At 42.3% G+C, this 19,629-nt stretch overlaps 1 protein-coding gene across 1 annotated transcript in view; it reads right to left on the bottom strand.

Annotated features, from left to right (window-relative positions):
- The window catches only part of CEP112 (centrosomal protein 112), a 704,958-nt gene that overhangs the window by 391,619 nt on the left and 293,710 nt on the right, over positions 1-19,629 (bottom strand). Inside the window, exon 20 of the mRNA XM_030208453.1 lies at positions 15,103-15,210. Within this exon, the coding sequence (XP_030064313.1) occupies positions 15,103-15,210 (108 nt within the window). The remainder of the gene's footprint in view (positions 1-15,102; positions 15,211-19,629) is intronic.

Here is a 19,629-nt window from a genome sequence, read left to right as displayed (position 1 = left end):
GGATCAGGTTTGGGGTAAGGTGACTGTTTTTCAGTTAAAAGACTTGCAAATTTGTTGCATTTGTATCCCACATTTTCCCACCTATTTGCAGGCTCAATGTGGCTTACATAGTACCGTGATGGCGATCGCCAATTCCGGTAAGAGAAATACATATATTGAGTATTCAAGGAGAGAGAGTTAAGTTTTGTCCAGTTCTGGTAAGAGTTTCGATTGTGTTCCAGGGTTCAGGTGTTTAGGTTGGATCATCCTGGTATGCCTTTGTGAACAGATTGGTTTTTAACGATTTCCGGAAGTTTGTTAGGTCGTGCATTGTTTTCACGACGTTTGGAAGTGCATTCCATATTTGTGTGCTTATATAAGAGAAGCTGGATGCACATGTTGTTTTATATTTTAGTCCTTTCCAGCTAGGGTAGTGGAGATTTAGGTATGTGCGTGCTGACCTTTTTGTATTCCTGGTTGGTAGGTCTATAAGGTCTGCCATGTAGACTGGGGCCTTGCCGTGAATAATTTTATGAACCAGGGTGCAGATTTTGAACACAATTCGCTCTTTGACAGTGGGTGTCTTGAAACAGCTCCAGCGAAACATGGACCACGTCGGGACCCATTTCATTTATTTCATCTAGCAAGTTAAGGGAGATGTTTACAGAATTATTATACACAAAAAAATGTTTTTTGGCACTTGGGGGCAACTACTTTAAAACAGTGGAGTCGAGCTATGATTATATGCCTGGACAACTTTGAAGACCAGTGAGTCTATGTTTGTCCCTAGAAAACATACGAGAACATCCCTACATATAATTTATATATATGAAGAATATTTTATAATTTATATATATGAAGAATATTTTTGTTAAAGGATTTTTGTTAGCGCTGTATGTTACATCTTTACAGCAGATGGGAATTTAGTATTGTATAAAGGATAAATCAAGATCAGGTACACATATGATGTATCACTTCATACCATATGTAATGGGTTTATCTTATTGTGCAGACTGGATTGACCATACAGGTTTTTATCTGCCATCATTTACTATGTTACTATAACCTTGCCCCAACCTGCTCCAGAGTCTGTACTTACCAAAAACGGGCCCTCTGGTACCATCCAGGACTCAGGCTGCTAGAGCGACAAGTTTGGCATACTGTGGCCTAAACATTCTTCCCCAGAGCTTCTTACCTCTTTTTGTGAAGCTTATTGTCATTATAATACCTCTCTGTGACTGGCCACGTGTGGCTTTTACTAGAAAGCTATTCTAAATGCATCCAATATAGGCTCCAAAAATTGTTTCATGTCCTGAGTACTATTTTATCCCTGGAATGTGATACTTCTGCTGTTGCTTCCACACACCTTAGCATCAGCATGGCAAGTGAAGGTTTCTTCATTATGTGCTGCTCTTGGCCTCTTTCTGTCTTGTCACAACACATTAACCACCCCAACAAATACCTCAAAGTCTGACTGTTCCCTTCAATCTTCTCGAGACCCACCTACTTCTGCCTTACTGCAATCTCGTTGGTCTTTTTTCCATCCTCTCTCTCTTACTACCCTGGAGAAATACTTTTCAACAGTCTGAATTACTTTTTCACCTCAGGATCTGTTGCCTGCCCCACTGCTTCGCAAATTTGCCTCTCTGGGTCTTTTGTATTATCCCATTATTCAGGACAGACCCTCTCTACTGGCAAGGTACCTACTCTTAAGAAATCTCAACTTAACCCCTTGGATCCATCCAAACTACAGGCCAATTTCTAATATTTCCGTCATGTCTAAGTTCCTGGAACATCTTATCTCCAATGAACTACCTTGTTTCCGGACAAAACATTGGTACTTCCTCCTTGTGACGCTGATTTCTGCTGTAATCATAGAACTGAGATCCCTTTGACCGTTGTTTACAATAAGAATAGATGAACCCTGGATCAGGCGCATTTGGTAATTCTGGTTTCTCTAGAGTGGAGGAGTAGCCTAGTGGTTAGTGCAGTGGACTTTGATCCTGGGGAACTGAGTTCAATTCCCACTGCAGCTCCTTGTGACTCTGGGCAAGTCACTTAACCCTCCATTGCCCCTGGTACAAAATAAGTACCTGAATATATGTAAACTGCTTTGAATGTAGTTGCAAAAACCTCAGAGAGGTGGTATATCAAGTCCCATTTCCCTTTCCTTATTTCAGATTCTAAATGGAATGTTGCTACTATCTAAGGTTCTACATGGAATGTTGGCTACTGTTTGAGATTCTGTTGCTACTATTTGAGATTCTACATGGAATGTTCCTAGTGGAGGAGTAGCCCAGTGGTTAGTGCAGCGGACTCTGATTCTGGGGAACTGAGTTTGATTCCCACTGCAGCTCCTTGCGACTCTGGGCAAGTCACTTAACCCTCCATTGCCCCTGGTACAAAAGAAGTACCTGAATATATGTAAACCGCTTTGAATGTAATTGCAAAAACCTCAGAAAGGCGGTATATCAAGTCCCATTTCCATTTCCCTTCCCTATCTTCTGTTTTCGATCTGGTTGCCCTTCTCTCTTGTCTTCATTCTTTAGGTATCACTGACACTGTTCTTTTATGATTTCAGTCTTATCTCTCTAGTCGCAGTTTCCGGGTACAGTCCTCAACACTTCTTATCCTTTCCTCTTTATATTCCTCTTCTCATAGCTCCCACTTTGTTTAATATTTTTCTATATTTTCTATATTTTATGTGCTCTTTATGTACCTCTTAAATACAATTAATCAATCATTTTTGTAAAAACTGCTCACATATTGTTCATTATTATTTTTATTATTTAATTCCTAGTATTTTATGTATGTTTATATATATATATATTTTTTTAATGTATGTTTATGTAATTTCTGTATCTTTTTTGATCCCTGATGCAGGCCAGTATTACTGAAACATGAATCGGGTCTCTTTTAATGTTCCTGAAGATTTTTGAATTAAAGTTCCTTGGACACCTGCGACGCAATTGTTAGTGTAGGGGGGTTGCATGGGAAAATATATATTGACATGGGGTCATTGGGTTCTCAGTTTTTGGCAGAAATTTAAAAGAATTGGAATAAACTTATGAGGACAGACTTGCGGACCTGAACATGTATACCCTGGAGGAAAGGAGAAACAGGGGTGATATGATACAGACGTTCAAATATTTGAAAGGTATTAATCCGCAAACAAACCTTTTCCGGAGATGGGAAGGCGGTAGAACGAGAGGACATGAAATGAGATTGAAGGAGGGCAGACTCAAGAAGAATGTCAGGAAGTATTTTTTCACGGAGAGAGGGTGGTGGATGCTTGGAATGCCCTCCCGCGGAAGGTGGTGGAGATGAAAATGGTAACGGAATTCAAACATGCGTGGGATAAACATAAAGGAATCCTGTGCAGAAGGAAGGGATCCTCAGGAGCTTAGCCTAGAATGGGTGGCAGAGCTGGTGGTTGGGAGGCGGGGCTAGTGCTGGGCAGACTTATACGGTCTGTGCCAGAGCTGGTGGTGGGAGGTGGGACTGGTAGTTGGGAGGCGAGGATAGTGCTGGGCAGACTTATACAGTCTGTGCCAGAGCTGAAGGTGGGAGGCGGGGTTGGTGGTTGGGAGGCGGGGATAGTGCTGGCCAGACTTATACGGTCTGTGCCCTGAAGAGGACAGTACAAATAAAAAAGTAGCACATATGAATTTATCTTCTTGGGCAGACTAGATGGATCGTGCAGGTCTTTTTCTGCCGTCATCTACTATGTTACTATGTTACTATGACAGACTCCTCTTCTTTTTTCCTCAACTGTTTTATATGTAATATTTTCCTTGCCCATTCAGTCTCTAGGTAGTAGTTCTTACTGTTATGCTGATTCAGATCCTTCTCTATGAATCTTTGTCCTTGGCTGATACTTCTCCCTACAATCACTGCTTAAATGCTGTATCTAAATGGTTGAACTCAAAAGCTACAAAATTTGAATCTATTATTTTCCCAAACCCCTGTGCGGCTTGTCCCTCACCATTGCAACTGGATGCGGTTTCTCTTCCTTACAATTTGATTCCCATCTCACTTTTCTCCCTCAGATCAATTCCCTTATTCAAGTGAAAACGTCCAAGTGTTTGTCAAGGACGTCCTTCTTTTTTCCATTATGGGTCAAGGACGTCCAAGTGTTAGGCACATCCAAGTCCCGCCTTCGCTACGCCTCCGATACCCCCCCTTGAACTTTGGCAGCTTGTCAGTCAGATCCAGCTACATGACCACCTGTGTTTTCACTGAGATTTCTGAACATTACTGTACTAGCGAGTACTGCGAGACTGCCACTAGAGGTCACAGCAGTCATTTCGTAAACGGAGCTGCTATAGGCTGGCGTGAGTGGGCATCACTCCTGCCCTTTGGACCTGACTAGACCACCAGGACTCTACTAGGTAGGCCCGAAGGACCTAGGGGATGGGGAAGGCTTGGTCAGCCCTTCTTCATATCAGGGGTGTGCGGAAGTGGGATTGGGATCGAGTGGAATTGGGATCGCGGGGGAGGGAGGGGGCACTGCAAAATCAGCACTTAGGTAGTCATTAGTGATTTAACCAGGCAGAAGCCTCTCCTGCCCGGTTAAATTGCTCTGAATATCTAGGGGTAAGTTTGTACCTGAGGCAACGGAAGGTTAAGTGACTTGCTCAAAGTCACAAGGAGCAATAGTTGGATTTGAACCCTGGCTTCCATGGTTCTCAGCCCACTGTTAGACTACTCCACCACTCTTGATATGAGTTTTGAAGCAGTTGATGACATGATGGTAAAATATAGCATGGAACAATCCAGCTGTTCTAGTCCTGGACCTATTATAAGCAAACGCTCCAAATGCTTTGTTCATTCTGTGATACGATACAAGGTGTGTTGCTTCAAGCAGCAGGCTGAGAACAACAAAGACTGCACAGAAGAAAGCCAATTTTAATTCTAGTCTCAAGTGGCCAAGGCACCATGTAGCATTCCCAAATCATCTATATTTTCACATCAAATATTATAAGATACTCTCATCAGGATTTCCTGTTTATTTCCTGTCACACCAGATGAAACAAAAAGAAAATGCAAACTATTAATTCACAAATCCCATATGACTGATGTTAATAACAGATGCTTGGCATGCAAAGAATTCCTGAAAAATCAGGCTCCCTCGTAAGGGCAGCAGGCTTTCCTTTCCCTCACGATTTACCTTTTTTCACTTCACTAAAGCAACACCATTCATCTACACATGGATAAAAGATTCTATCTCCCGCTCCTCTGTAGACAAGCTGTCTGTACAACAGAATGGGAAGCCTCCTCCGGGCAATACGGATTTCCAGAGTACAACAAACCAGGGGCGTAGCCAGAATTCAGTTTTGGACAGTGGCGTTCCTAGGGTGGCTGACACCCGGGGCAGATCGTCGATGCGCCCCCTCCCCCCCCCGGGTGCAGTGCGACCTCCCCACTCCCGGCGAAAGGACACCTCCCCCGCTGAAACGACGAACACCTCCCCCCCCCCGGCAAAACAACACCCCCCGTGCATTTTTACCTGCAGGGGGGGTGCCACGCACCTGTCGGATTTGCTCGTTCCCTGCTCCCTCTGCCCCGGAACAGGAAGTAACCCGTTCTGGGGCAGAGGGAGCAGGGAACGAGCGTTGCTGACAGACGCGTGGCACCCCCCCCCCCCCAGCGGCGTGCACCTGGGGCGGACCACCCCCCCCCTTGGTACGCCACTGGTTTTGGTGGGTGCCCACGAGTAGACTGGGGGGGGCATATATTTTCTCTCTATTCCCCTCCCTCCCATGTTAATAATTTTACCTTTGCTGGCCTGCTGTCCGGAACTACCCCGTTGCTGCTTCAGCAGCAAAGAAATTGGCAGCCTCCTTTCCAGTCGTCGATGCTGGCATGCCTCGCGCATACTCAGTTTGTGTACGAACTGAGCATGTGCAAAGAGTGCCTGTGCTGGTAGCTGGAAAGGAGGCAGTGAATCTTATCGCCTGGTGGGGTCTGAGCATCCCCCCCAGCCATCAACAGGTACTTTGTTTGTGGAGGGGGGAGGGGTTTAAGCCCCAAAGGCCTCCCACGACTATGTCACTGCAACACACTATGCACACCATCAATTATCAAATTTATTCTGGGGTACACTTCCCGAGGGTTAGTACAAATCTTAACTATCCATGTGTTCCACCTTTGCCTACACCGTATTTTCATGCTTATGTTTATTTAAGTCGTGATATACCGCTGTTACTGAATCACAAGTCAAAGGGGTTTAAGGAATGCCATTTAAAACAGGTTATCAATAGAAATCAAACAAAATGAAACATGGAAAAGAAAATAAGATGATACCTTTTTTATTGGACATAATACATTTCTTGATTAGCTTTCGAAGGTTGCCCTTCTTCGTCAGATCAGAAATAAGCAAATGTGCTAGCTGACAGTGTATATAAGTGAAAACATTCAAGCATTACTATGACAGTAAAATAGATACTATTGGAGATTCTACATGGAATGTTGCTACTATTGGAGATTCTACATGGAATGTTGCTATTCCACTAGCAACATTCCATGTAGAAGGCTGCGCAGGCTTCTGTTTCTTTGAGTCTGACGTCCTGCACGTACGTGCAGGACGTCAGACTCACAGAAGCAGAAGCCTGCGCGGCCACATTGGTGATCTACAAGGGCCGACTTCTACATGGAATGTTGCTAGTGGAATAGCAACATTCCATGTAGAATCTATAGAAATCAAACAAAATAAAATATGGAAAAGAAAATAAGATGATACCTTTTTTATTGGACATAACAATACATTTCTTGATTAGCTTTCGAAGGTTGCCCTTCTTCCTCAGATCGGAAATAAGCAAATGTGCTAGCTGACAGTGTATATAAGTGAAAACATTCAAGCATTACTATGACAGTAAAATAGATACTAATGGAGATTCTACATGGAATGTTGCTACTATTGGAGATTCTACATGGAATGTTGCTATTCCACTAGCAACATTCCATGTAGAAGGCTGCGCAGGCTTCTGATTCTGTGACTCACAGAACCAGAAGCCTGCGCGGCCACATTGGTGATCTACAAGGGCCGACTTCTACATGGAATGTTGCTAGTAGAATAATCCCACGCCTGTTGGTCAACATTTTACAGGACCAGGACACTGTATGAGTGATTTCAGTGAGAATACTGAAAGGTAACTTTAAAACCATACAAGAAGGTAAGACCTTTGAAGTCAGAATGATTGAATATTTTAACACCCAACAGAAAGGACTTAACAAGGATCTGGGGTTCCTAGCCCATTATAAACCATAAAGCTGTATGTCTCTGTTGATCACCCCACCCCTCACCTATCCACACCCACCCTGTTAGAATATCAATGATATGCTTTGATGTCCCCATGCATACCTCCTACCCACCCCCACCCTCCCACCCTGTCAGACTGTCATAGTAATGCTTGAATGTTTTCACTTATATACACTGTCAGCTAGCACATTTGCTTATTTCCGATCTGAGGAAGAAGGGCAACCTTCGAAAGCTAATCAAGAAATGTATTAAGTTATGTCCAATAAAAAAGGTATCATCTTATTTTCTTTTCCATGTTTTATTTTGTTTGATTTCTATAGATTCTACATGGAATGTTGCTATTCTACTAGCAACATTCCATGTAGAAGTCGGCCCTTGTAGATCACCAATGTGGCCGCGCAGGCTTCTGCTTCTGTGAGTCTGACGTCCTGCACGTACGTGCAGGACGTCAGACTCACAGAAACAGAAGCCTGCACAGCCTTCTACATGGAATGTTGCTAGTGGAATAGCAACATTCCATGTAGAATCTCCAATAGTAGCAACATTCCATGTAGAATCTCCAATAGTATCTATTTTACTGTCATAGTAATGCTTGAATGTTTTCACTTATATACACTGTCAGCTAGCACATTTGCTTATTTCCGATCTGAGGAAGAAGGGCAACCTTCGAAAGCTAATCAAGAAATGTATTAAGTTATGTCCAATAAAAAAGGTATCATCTTATTTTCTTTTCCATGTTTTATTTTGTTTGATTTCTATTGATAACCTTAAGAGTGGACTAACACGGCTACCACACTCCTCCATTTAAAACAGGAAAGAGATCACTCATACAAGCAACAGAAACAAGCAGCCGCACCTAGCATGTGCCACCTGTCGCTGTGTACAGGACTGAATCACCTGGAGTAGCTTCCTAAGGCGAAACCCTAAAAAGTAGCCTAAAAATATGTTTTATTGTGTATTGCGTTGACAATACCATGTATTGTTATTTGAGTATTTTTGCTGCTGTAATTGTCTTTTGCCTACGTCCAACTTATTATTCGGTTTGAATATTTTTCAAAAAAAGGCAGTAAACAAATCCTAATAAATAAACAAACCTAAAAAGTTAATTTTTTTGGAGGAGGTGATAGATGAACCTGTTTTCCAGTGGTCAGGCTCTGCGGCTTCTCCGGACTGCCTTGTCCTTGCATTGATGCATCTGCTTCCTGTTTCCCTGTTATCCATGACTCACTCTGGTGTTCCTGCATCCAAGCCTCACCCCAGAGTCTATTCAAGTCTTACTCTGGTGTTCCTGCGTCCAAGCTTCATTCCAGGGCACCAGAGGTTCTACACAAAGGTCAGTGAGGACCTTTACAAGGAATTCTGTGACTTTCATGCTTTGCCTTTGCAAGAGGTCTCTTAGCCTTGTCTTTGTGTTTCTTGTTTGGATGCAGTTTCTGCTTAGCCTTGTTCCTGTGTGTCTTGTCCCTGAAGCCTTATTCCTGTATGCCTTGTTTCCTGCCTAGCTTTGTTCCTGTGAGTCATGTCCCTGAATCTTTGTTCCTGTGTGTCTTGTTCTGAACCTTGTTCCTGAAGCCTTGCTCCTGTGTAGCCTTGTTTCTGCTTAACCGTGTTCCTATGAGCCTTGTACCTGAAAGCCTTGCTTCTGCAAACCTCGTTGCTTCCAAAAAAGGTTCTAGAGAATTCACCATAGTATCCCTAGGTTTGCAATCGTACTCCTCTCTTCTTTGAGGGGAGACAGTGCAGCTTCACAATCATTGGTAGTTGCTCTTTATTTAGTTGTAAATTTTCCAAGAAATATTGTTCAACCATACCTTTCAATGAAACTTTCTTATCTCGAGGGAAATTCACCAATCTTAAATTAGTACATCTTGCTGGATTTTAATCATTTTCAATTTTTGCGTGTATCCCAGTTAAATTTATTTATTTAACACATTTATACCCCACATTTTCCCACTAGTTGTAGGCTCAATGTGGCTTACACATAACCGTAGGTAGGCTACAGTTCAGAAAAGTACAATTAAACAATGTAATAGTAAGATAGTAATCAAATAGGTATCATATAAAACAGCAAAGATAATAAGATAATACAAGATAAAAGGGTCAATGAAGAGGTAATTTAGGTTGAGTCTGGAAGGTAAGCCTTCTTCAACAAGGTGGTCTTCAATAATTTTCTGAAATTTAGATGATTCTGAGTTGATTTTAAGATTTTGGGTAGTGCATTCCAAAGTTGTGGGCCTATGAAGGAGAAGCTGGATGCCTAGGTAGATTTGAATTTTAGGCCGCTGCAATCGTTGTTTGTACCTTCTGTACCTGGGCCAAAGTTTGCTCCAATGTTGAAGAATTTCTAGATTCAGTTTTTAGTTCTAACAGCTCTGATTCACATTGTCCCAATTTTCTATAAAGTTCATTTGCTTAGATAAGCCATGAACAGTTGGGAGGATAGCTTTAGCCAAATCTGATATAGCACATCATGGGCTCCTTTTACTAAGGTGCGCTGAAAAATGGCCTGCACAAGTGTAGGCGCGTGTTTTGGACGCGTGCAGATCCATTTTTCAGCGCACCTGTACAAAATGCTTTTTTGGCCAAAAATGGACATGTGGCAAAATGAAAACTGGCGCGCATCCATATTGGGTCTGAGACCTTAACACCACACATTCACTTAGCTGTAAGGTCTCACGCGTTAACCGGGCGGTAATGGTCAACGCACGTACAATGCCTTTTACTGCCCGGTTAGTGCCATGCACCAGAAAATAAAAACTATTTTGCAGCGCATGTAAGGGACGCGTGTAAAAAATGAAATTACCATCCGGGCCACGCGGTAGCCGGGCAGTAATTCGAAATTGACACGCGTTGGGCACACGTAGGCACCTACGTGGCTTAGTAAAAGGGCCCCCAATTTGTTTCTGACATTTCATACAAAAGTAACAAATGGAAGGGTGCCTGTAAATCCCAGGTAACTATATCCTGAAGAAGCCTTGCGAAACGTTGGCCATCATCGACAGTCACTGTAGGACTCGAGGAAATATAGAAATTGATTGATCAAGCTTCATGACATCTTGAAGCAGACAGAGGATCTCTTTAAGGATTTTTTGGATTATCACAGTATTTTTGAAGTATTTAAAGTTTTGGACTATTGAATAAAAGATGATAATGGTAAAATAAGGAAGGTTTTTTATGCAGAGGATGACAACTCCAGCTCCATAGGGTTTGCAATATCTGGGGCGGTCTTGAGGCTGTTTCCTTCCATTTTTTTTACTTTTGTATGAGATGTCTGTTATCTGAGACAAACTTTTGATATGTTATAAAGGAAATACCGTATAATTAGTTGCTATATTGGTTTCATCCTTTCCTATCACTCTAAGTACTGCTCTAAAGGTTTACTCAAAGCCATGGAAGCAGCAGGTTCTTCTACAATCCTTCTTACCAATTCTCTTTTACTGGCACCATCAGAACCACGGGGAAATACACTCCTCAAAGATCGTATGGTAAAGCTGCAGCAGATTCACCCAGTAGGTTCTGCCTACTGATAGTGCCAGTTAAATAAATTCATTCTCCAGAACTGGCCGCACAAGGCTGCAGAGGAGGGGCTATCGAGTCTAGGCTTAGAGATGTTTCATTCCCAGGAATACTTTCCTCTCCTCCAACTACTGGGATTTCCAGTGGGACTGTTTCAACCAGCCTCATATTAACCACTTATGTCACAAAGGTGTCAACAGACCCAGTAGCAGGAACCTTCAAGGACCAGACTGGTTGACTTGAAGTTTTGCCTCTCCCCATCTCACCGAGATTAGGTAGGGACTGGTGGTTGGGAGGCGGGGATAGTGCTGGGCAGACTTATACGGTCTGTGCTCTGAAGAGCACAGGTACAAATCAAAGTAGGGTATACACAAAAAGTAGCACATATGAGTTATCTTGTTGGGCAGACTGGATTGACCGTGCAGGTCTTTTTCTGCCGTCATCTACTATGTTACTATATCCATGCTAGCATCTAATCTAATGGTGGTCTCTTGTTTGATCTAAGTTCGGGACTGTGTTCACCAATAGTATTTTGTCATGATGATCACGTGATAAATAAAATTTTGCATATTTAAGAGTGGCGGATAGATGCCACCGCCATCTTAGCTGCTAGCGAAGAAGGTTGCTGGTACAATAATGTGAGTGTTTGTCACTCTTTGGAAGATATTTTTCTCATTTGGAAGTTATTTTTTTTAACTGTTTCTATTTTCTATCATAGCAGACTGCTACCCCGAAGAAGATTCGAAACTTGGCCATGTCGGCAGCAAGTCTGAATGATAGCAGCATTGCTAAACTTAAGTACACAGCTTTGAATTACAGACACTGAAGTAATTTGATTGAAGAAAAACCATAAAAACAAGACCGATGACGATTAGGCAGCTGTTGCATATAAAAAAAAAAAGAGAGAGAAATGCTCTGAGTCTGCCATACTATGAAAGTCTATAAAAAGTTTTGCTTATGATGAGATGATTGAATATACAGTGACATATTAGAAGTGATTTAAAAATCTGAGAATTTGTAGCTGCCGGAATTGTATGTTAATTGTTAACATGATATCCCTGTAACATAGTAACATAGTAGATGATGGCAGAAAAAGACTTGCATGGTCCATCCAGTCTGCCCAACAAGATAAACTCATATGTGCTACTTTTTGTATATACCTGACCTTGATTTGTATCTGCCATTTTCAGGGCACAGACCGTATAAGTCCGCCCAGTACTATCCCCGCCTCCCAACCACCAGTCCCGCGTCTCACCACCAGTTCTGGCACAGACCGTATAAGTCTGCCCAGCACTATCCCCGCCTCCCAACCACCAGTCCCGCCTCCCACCACTGACTCTGACACAGACCATATAAGTCTGCCCAGCACTAGCCCCGCCTCCCGACCACTAGCCCCGCCTCCCACCACCAGCTCTGGCACAGACCGTATAAGTCTGCCCAGCACCATCTCCGCCTCCCACCACCGGCTCTGCCACCCAATCTCGGCTAAGCTCCTTAGGATCCATTCCTTCTGAACAGGATTCATGTTTATCCCACTCATGTTTGAATTCCGTTACCGTTTTCGTTTCCACCACCTCCCACGGGAGGGCATTCCAAGCATCCACTACTCTCTCCGTGAAAAAATACTTCCTGACATTTTTCTTGAGTCTGCCCCCCTTCAATCTCATTTCATGTCCTCTCGTTCTACCGCCTTCGCATCTCCAGAAAAGGTTCGTTTGCAGATTGATACCTTTCAAATATTTGAACGTCTGTATCATATCACCCCTGTTTCTCCTTTCCTCCAGAGTATACATGTTCAGGTCATCAAGTCTCTCCTCATACATCTTGTAACGCAAATCCCATACCATTCTCGTAGCTTTTCTTTGCACCGCTTCAATTCTTTTTACATCCTTAACAAGATACGGCCTCCAAAACTGAACACAATACTCCAGGTGGGGCCTCACCAACGACTTAGACAGCGGCATCAACACCCCCTTTCTTCTGCTGGTCACACCTCTCTCTATACAGCCTAACAACCTTCTAGCTACTGTACATAAAGAGGTGTCTATACAATTTACATAGTAAATGACGGCAGATAAAGACCTGTACGGTCCATCCAGTCTGCTCAACAAGATAAACTCATTTTACATGGTATGTGATACTTTATATGTATACCCCAGTTTCATTTGTCCTTGCCTTTCTCAGGGCACAGACAGTAGAAGTCTGCCCAGTACTGTTCTTGTACTAAGTTCTGAAGCTAATTTGATTTAGCATCTAATCTGTGGCAGCCATCTTGGATCCTGCTCCACCATCTTTCAAAATGGCCGATGTAGAGCCTTTTCTAAAATACATTCAGCAATGGACATATATGTGTATTGGCTATGTGCAGCGGGAGCAACCATTTTACAATCACCAACATCTAAAACACCAATAGACGCAGATCAGCAACATACTTATCTATGTGTTGGCACTTACCCACCATGTAAGTTTGCATTTCAGAACCTAGATGTCCAAGTGTCAACACATAGACATGTTTGTGTGTCATTTTGGATACCTACATATCTAAATTCTCCAAATTAAGGAGAGAAGTTATCAACATGGGCTACCATTAAGATGTGCTATTTTACTGTTAACCCCAGTTATCAGTAACTAGGTCTCATTGCATTAAATGGGGCCTGTGGTAAAACAGCATGAGTTTGTGGTAAATAACATGTCTTAACAGTAGCCCACATTGATAACTACACCCTATAGTACAGAGGTCACAATCATTTGACACTATCTTTTTTTTTTTTGGGGGGGGGGGGGGGGGGGGGGGGGGAGAACAACTGGGAGATTAAAGGAGTGACATCCCCAATTCTTCCTGTACAGTACTGCCCAAAATGACCACTTTAATAAAACCTATACATATCCAGAAGCCTCTGTAAATCCCAGCATTAATTATTGTGATCATCGGTATGCATTCCCCTTCTGAAATAGGGAATACACGTGCATTTTCTGATCACGCCCAAAGAGCGTGCGCTTTTTCTTCCTGTATTGCTTTGATTCTTTTTTTTTTTGTCATTTATTTTGGGTTTTTTAAAAACCACAATCACCAAAGGATTACCGCAAGGAATGATGGAAAGAGACAAGAGCCACTTCCAATGAACAGTAACAGATGGCGCACAGAGTCAGTTCACACTGATCTGTCAAAGCAAAAAGTAAACGTTATATATATATATTTTTTTTTTAAATCTACGATAAACTGAGATCAAAACCCTGAAGAAATGAGTATACATTTCTGCCACACCTCTTGAGGGAAATCAAGAAAAGAAAACAAAGATGCCATCACAATGAGAAACACAACACAGTAGTATATTTTCTGACAAAACTTTCATCTATGTGGCACGATATAGATCAGATTTGTACATTTCTCTTATATGTACTATTGCAATATACTCTTTAGCGGTTAGGATCAGTAAAGGAGATGTACTGAAAGCTGATTAAGGAGCTTCAGTCTGTTACATGGAGTGCAATTTACACTACTGAACAGCCATTTACACCTAAGGGATAAACCAAAGGTTTGATTTAATCATTGACTAAGATTTATTAATCGCCTTTATGAAGAAATTCGCTCTAGGCATATATAACAGGTGTAGTTCGAGTAGGCATATGGCGATCCGGTTTAGGGTGCGCTGGAGAGAGCTTTGACGGAAACTCCAGTGGTTTGAAACATGAGGACAGTGCCAGGCAGACTTTTACGGTCTTTGTCCCGCAAATGACAAGACGGATTTGGACAGGCTGGAGTGAGCTTTGACGGCAACTCCAGTAGTTGGAACATAAGGTCAGAGCCGGGTGGACTTCTATGGTCTATGTCCCAGAAACACCACAGAAAGACCATGATCAAGTAAATAATATCACGTTCATTGTTGACTTAAATCTTGAATTGATAGTGAATGTGACTGTTGGGCAGACTGGATGGACAACTCAGGTCTTTTATCTGCCGTCACTTACTAAGTTACTATAGACAACCTACAATGTAAGAACAGTATAACAACAGTAAAATGATCATATGCCCATGTAATACAATTAGAACAAGGAGGTAAACTTGGGAATAAGCAACTTAAATCCTAGTGTAGAACATTCCAAAAACAGAAATACAATACTCACAAAGATGAAATGCATTAACTAAATGTAAAGCCTAAAAGGAGCCCAAGAACATTGGAGCCGACTCTGCGGGTGCTTGAGCACCCCCAATATTGAGAAAATTCCTTGTATGTGTCCAGGGAGGGGTCATTTCCATTGGGCTTAGCACCCCCAAAAATTTTGAAAAGTTGGCTCCTATGCCCAAGAAGACAAGGAAACACTGTCAAACAACACCTGTAACTGACCTGCTGTTCATATATTCGTTTGAGTTCATCAATTTGTAATGAAAACTCGTAGGATTGCTTCTCACGAAGAACTTTTGATTTGCGCAGATCTGCCTCAACTTTTTCCATCTACAAGATAAAATAAAAAGAATAATTTGTTTCTTAAATATATTCCAGGCCTTTAAGATTGCTAGCTGTTGAAGATCTACAACAAATGACCCCAGCTAAATATTAATTTTATTTAATGCATACTTTGCTACATTATGGTGCTTATTTTCAAAGAATATTGACATCTCAAAAGGCCAAAATGGATATCCATGTGCTTGAAACATCCAAGTACCAATTTTGCAAAGGCAGAAAAGGGTCATCCAACACTGTGGTATTCCAAGTAGAAAGGGGGCATGTTGTGGGCATGTCTTGGGGGGGATTAGGGAGGGCCTGAAATCTGGTCTTCCAACTGCAATTACCAAATTGCAAGAAACATCAATGTCTAAAAAGAAGGACATCCTTATTTAGACTGTTTTAGGCTTGCCCAGGGTACAAAAAGGTGTCCTGATTAAGCAGCTTTCCACTGGCAGGACCAAGGCATAACATTTGCTTAATTCACTAGTGGCTGCTGTCCTCCTCCCTCTCCCCTGAAACCGAAAAGGGATACCAGGGGGCTCTATGACAGCTTCAGTTATTATGAGTATTAATAGGAATCAAGTCTGTGCCACCACACACTCTCAAGCCCCCTACCCCCACCTACGCTCTCTTTCTTTCATGTCCCTCATCTTCTACCCCTACACTTTCTCTCTCTTGGAGTCACAGTTACAAACCATCCGTTCCCACGTTCATGTGAAAATTAGCATTTGGGGCATGGAATTATTAGAGATTGTGCCTTACACAAAGTTAATGGTACAGATAATACAGAGTGGTAAGAACCCAACTCAAAAGGTGTAGCTAACTGTATACCTCCTCGTTCTACATAGTGTGCCTGACATTAGTCGTGTAAATTCCACACCAAAATAGCAATTACGTGACTAAATGTTGGGAAAAATGGTAATTACACGCATAACTGCATTTAGGGGCCCTTTTACAGAGCAGCTGTAAGCGGGCTCACCGCTCACTGTTTTGGGAGGGGCATGGGTGTGGCCAGGAATTACACGCTAACCTTTTAGAATACTATCAATCACCCGCGTAACTGACAGCTTTTAGGTGTTAACAAAACATAGAAATCAGTGGAGAAAAGGTATCATTCAAACAAGCAAAACTTGCAATTTCCCAAATATTAACCCAATGAGAGGAATATCAGAGCTCATGAATCAAGACTAAATTATGGGCTATTTGGTCTCTTGTTTGAATGATACGGGTGGGAAAGTATCCTTTTCTCCACTATTTTGTTTGCTTTGTTGATATATATTTAATAGTGATGTGTTACCCTCTTCTTTTCGAAGTTGTGGTCTCCAACGCACTTAAGTGTGAGCGTTTACACCAGCCACTGGCATGGCGTAAGTGCTCGCACCTAAAGTTACACGTGTAACTGCACACTTACACAATTCTATAATGGTAATTATGCATAGAATTGCCAGAATTTGCACTTAACTGACGGTTTCTATATAGCACGCCTAGAGATCCACATCAAAATCTAGGCACATTCTATAACGATGTGCATAACTTAACAAGCTAATCAGTGTTGATAACAGCACTTAACAAGCAATAATGAGCACCAACTGGCAATAATTAGAATTTATGCACACGCTAAGCGTATTCTATAATGAATTGCGCCTAAATTCTAATGCACGCAGTTCAAAAGGCGCATGGCTACGGGCGGGGAAATGGGCATTTCATGGGCGTTCCAAGATTTACACGCATAGTTATAGAATATGGCCCAGTGGGCGTGAATCTACATGCAGAGATTTAGGCCACATTTTTGTTGGCCTAAATGGGCACGCGTAGTTTTAGGCGCTAGGATATCAACTAAATGCATTCTATATACTGCACCTAAATCTAGGCAGAAATATTTACTGTGCAGATTTTTTTAGGGGCCATATATAGAATCTGGCCCTTAAGTGTCCAAACGCTAAGGGAGCCAAACTGTGGGTGACCTTTATAGAATTACCTCCAGAATGTGTTATCTGCTGTGCAGTGAATGCATGGTAGTCACTTCTTCCACTGTATGACCTGCAAGGCAGCCTACCCCTAAAATGCTGGGAACACCTCTTATGGATACCATGCAGAGCTTCTGCAGGTACCACGTTAATTCTGACAATTACCACATGGCAACTGCAGAACATTGCTGTGTTTTAGCCCTAACATGGATTTCACGTTAGCGGGCATAGAAGATGCAAGGAGTACGCACTACAGCTAATATGTGTATTGTTAAAGTATATTAACTTCTACCACAGCAGGATAAAGTAGGGACGTAGTTAACCATATTCAGTATTAGCAGTCATGTGTTAAACACATGGTCGTGACTAGTACCTATCATTAGAGCCATGGCTGCCATCCTTATTTGCAGGAATGCCCCTCTACAATTACTGTGAAGGATTTGTAGCTACTGTGGATTAGATAGTGCCATGGAAACTGCTGAAACAGAAGTGAATGAGGATCGCTCTTGCCCCTGATGTCCCCTAGACCCTTCAGGTGAAGTGGGGTTTGCAAGGGAAGGCAGGGCTGACCCTCAGCTTTTGACTATCTCAAGGGAGGCTTCAACAGCAGAGGTTCTTATAGCAGTTACGCTTCAAGTTAAAGCTCAGAAGAGGGAGTTTAAGATGCTACTGGATCACTCAAGGGTTTGGGACAACTTTTCAAACATTTATGCCCCAAGTCAGGGTTGGGGGGCTCAGAAATATTGCTTCACCACCAGCGACTGAAGACTCCCTGGGCATGGCCTATCTGGGAGGGAGGCCTCCGATTCAGGCCATAAGGGCCTTTTTATTCCTCAACCTCCATGCAAAATAGGGTCACGTTTTTCTAGAAATGTGCACGTTGCCATAGCCAAGAAAAAGTTCCTGCTTGTGGTAATGTGCAAAGTATCTCTAGTGAAATTTAGCTACAAGATGCAGATGATCAAAAACAGATATACGAGGCTCTATGTTCTTAATTATATGGTGATCCCAGAAGCGCATTAGTAGCTGAATCTTGTCTCTTCTGATTTGTCACTGTGGTAGCTAACATATTTGCTAATATTAACCAAAATAGTTCAAAACGTGCAATTATAATCTTTAGATAGATCATTTTCTAGTACATAACGGATGCTGTTTTATACTTAGGAAAAATCCTTTGTCATTTAATAACTCAGCAATTAAACAAAGCTAGACCAAACACACGTGGAACACAAACAGTCATGTACATCATGAAACTTATTCAAAAAGATGATAAACGGATTCACAATACTAACGGGAAATACGAGCGTCCATTCCATTGTTTACTTCCTTTAGTTTCACCTTACACTGAAAACAGAATGGCAGTCATCGGGGTTTGCAAGTAGAGAATTGCAGTGTTGCCGTGGCAACCAGAGATTCTGCTTTCATGATGTCAGTGGATCATTCCACATTCCATCCATCCAACTGGGAGCAAGAAAGGCATTTCCTCCAGTACTGTGTCATCTGGTCTTCAAAGGAACATATGGTACCCCAAAGAAGACTAGTTGCCAAAACAGTTAACAAAAAGGGAAGGCAAATATTGTGTCAGTTATGTCTTTGAAGTACTTGAGAGCTTGTTATGATAATGTTTTACTGAAAAAGGTTTAACTATCCACTGATCTCTATGATTTAACCTTAACCCTTAAACTGTCACTGGGGCTTACCGGAGGTAATTTTATGACATTATTTTCACAAGTGTGTAAAACAGCTCTTATAAAACTGTAGGCAACGGGAGAGGGGGGAATCCAAAGCACAGGAAACAAAGCCAAGCAAAAGAGTACAATGGACTTCTAAGCAAGGGTTGACAGACAAATTTTATTGAAGGATTCGACATGGGCTCTGTTTCAGCAGAATGCCTGCATCAGGGGTCATCAATGCCATATATAAAGGTAAGAGCAATGTAGTTAATTCTCTTAACGGGAAGTAAAATTCATTGCCGGGGTGCTCTATTCAGGCAACAGAGCATTAGGTCAGATAGACAACTCACCTAAAACTCTATCGCCTCAACAGCGCGCGCTGGCGATGGTTTTTTTCCTGCCTCTGAGGTCATCGGTGTCAGTAATACAGTCAGGATAATATAGTCTGTTCTTTCAAAATCAGTGGGCAATGCCGCCACATTTAAAGGTAAGAGCAGTGTAGTGAATTCTCTCAATGCGAGGAAAAGAAAACAACGCCAGCGCTCGCTGTTGAGGCGATAGAGTTTTAGGTGAGTTGTCTATCTGACCTAATGCTTTGTTGCCTGAATAGGGTGCCCGGTTGGTGTCCTGGCATGTCAGGGGGACCAGTGCACTACGAATGCTGGCTCCTCCCACGACCAAAGGGCTTGCATTTGGTCGTTTCTGAGATGGACTTCCTTGGTTTCCATTATCGCCAAAAATCAGAAACGACCAAGTCTAAGGACGACCATCTCTAGGGACGACCT

The sequence above is a fragment of the Microcaecilia unicolor genome, chromosome 6 (assembly GCF_901765095.1).
Source record: "Microcaecilia unicolor chromosome 6, aMicUni1.1, whole genome shotgun sequence".
NCBI classification, from domain to species: domain Eukaryota; kingdom Metazoa; phylum Chordata; class Amphibia; order Gymnophiona; family Siphonopidae; genus Microcaecilia; species Microcaecilia unicolor.
The sequence above is the reverse complement of the archived record's forward strand: the minus strand, read 5'-3'. Positions and strand labels throughout refer to the sequence as shown.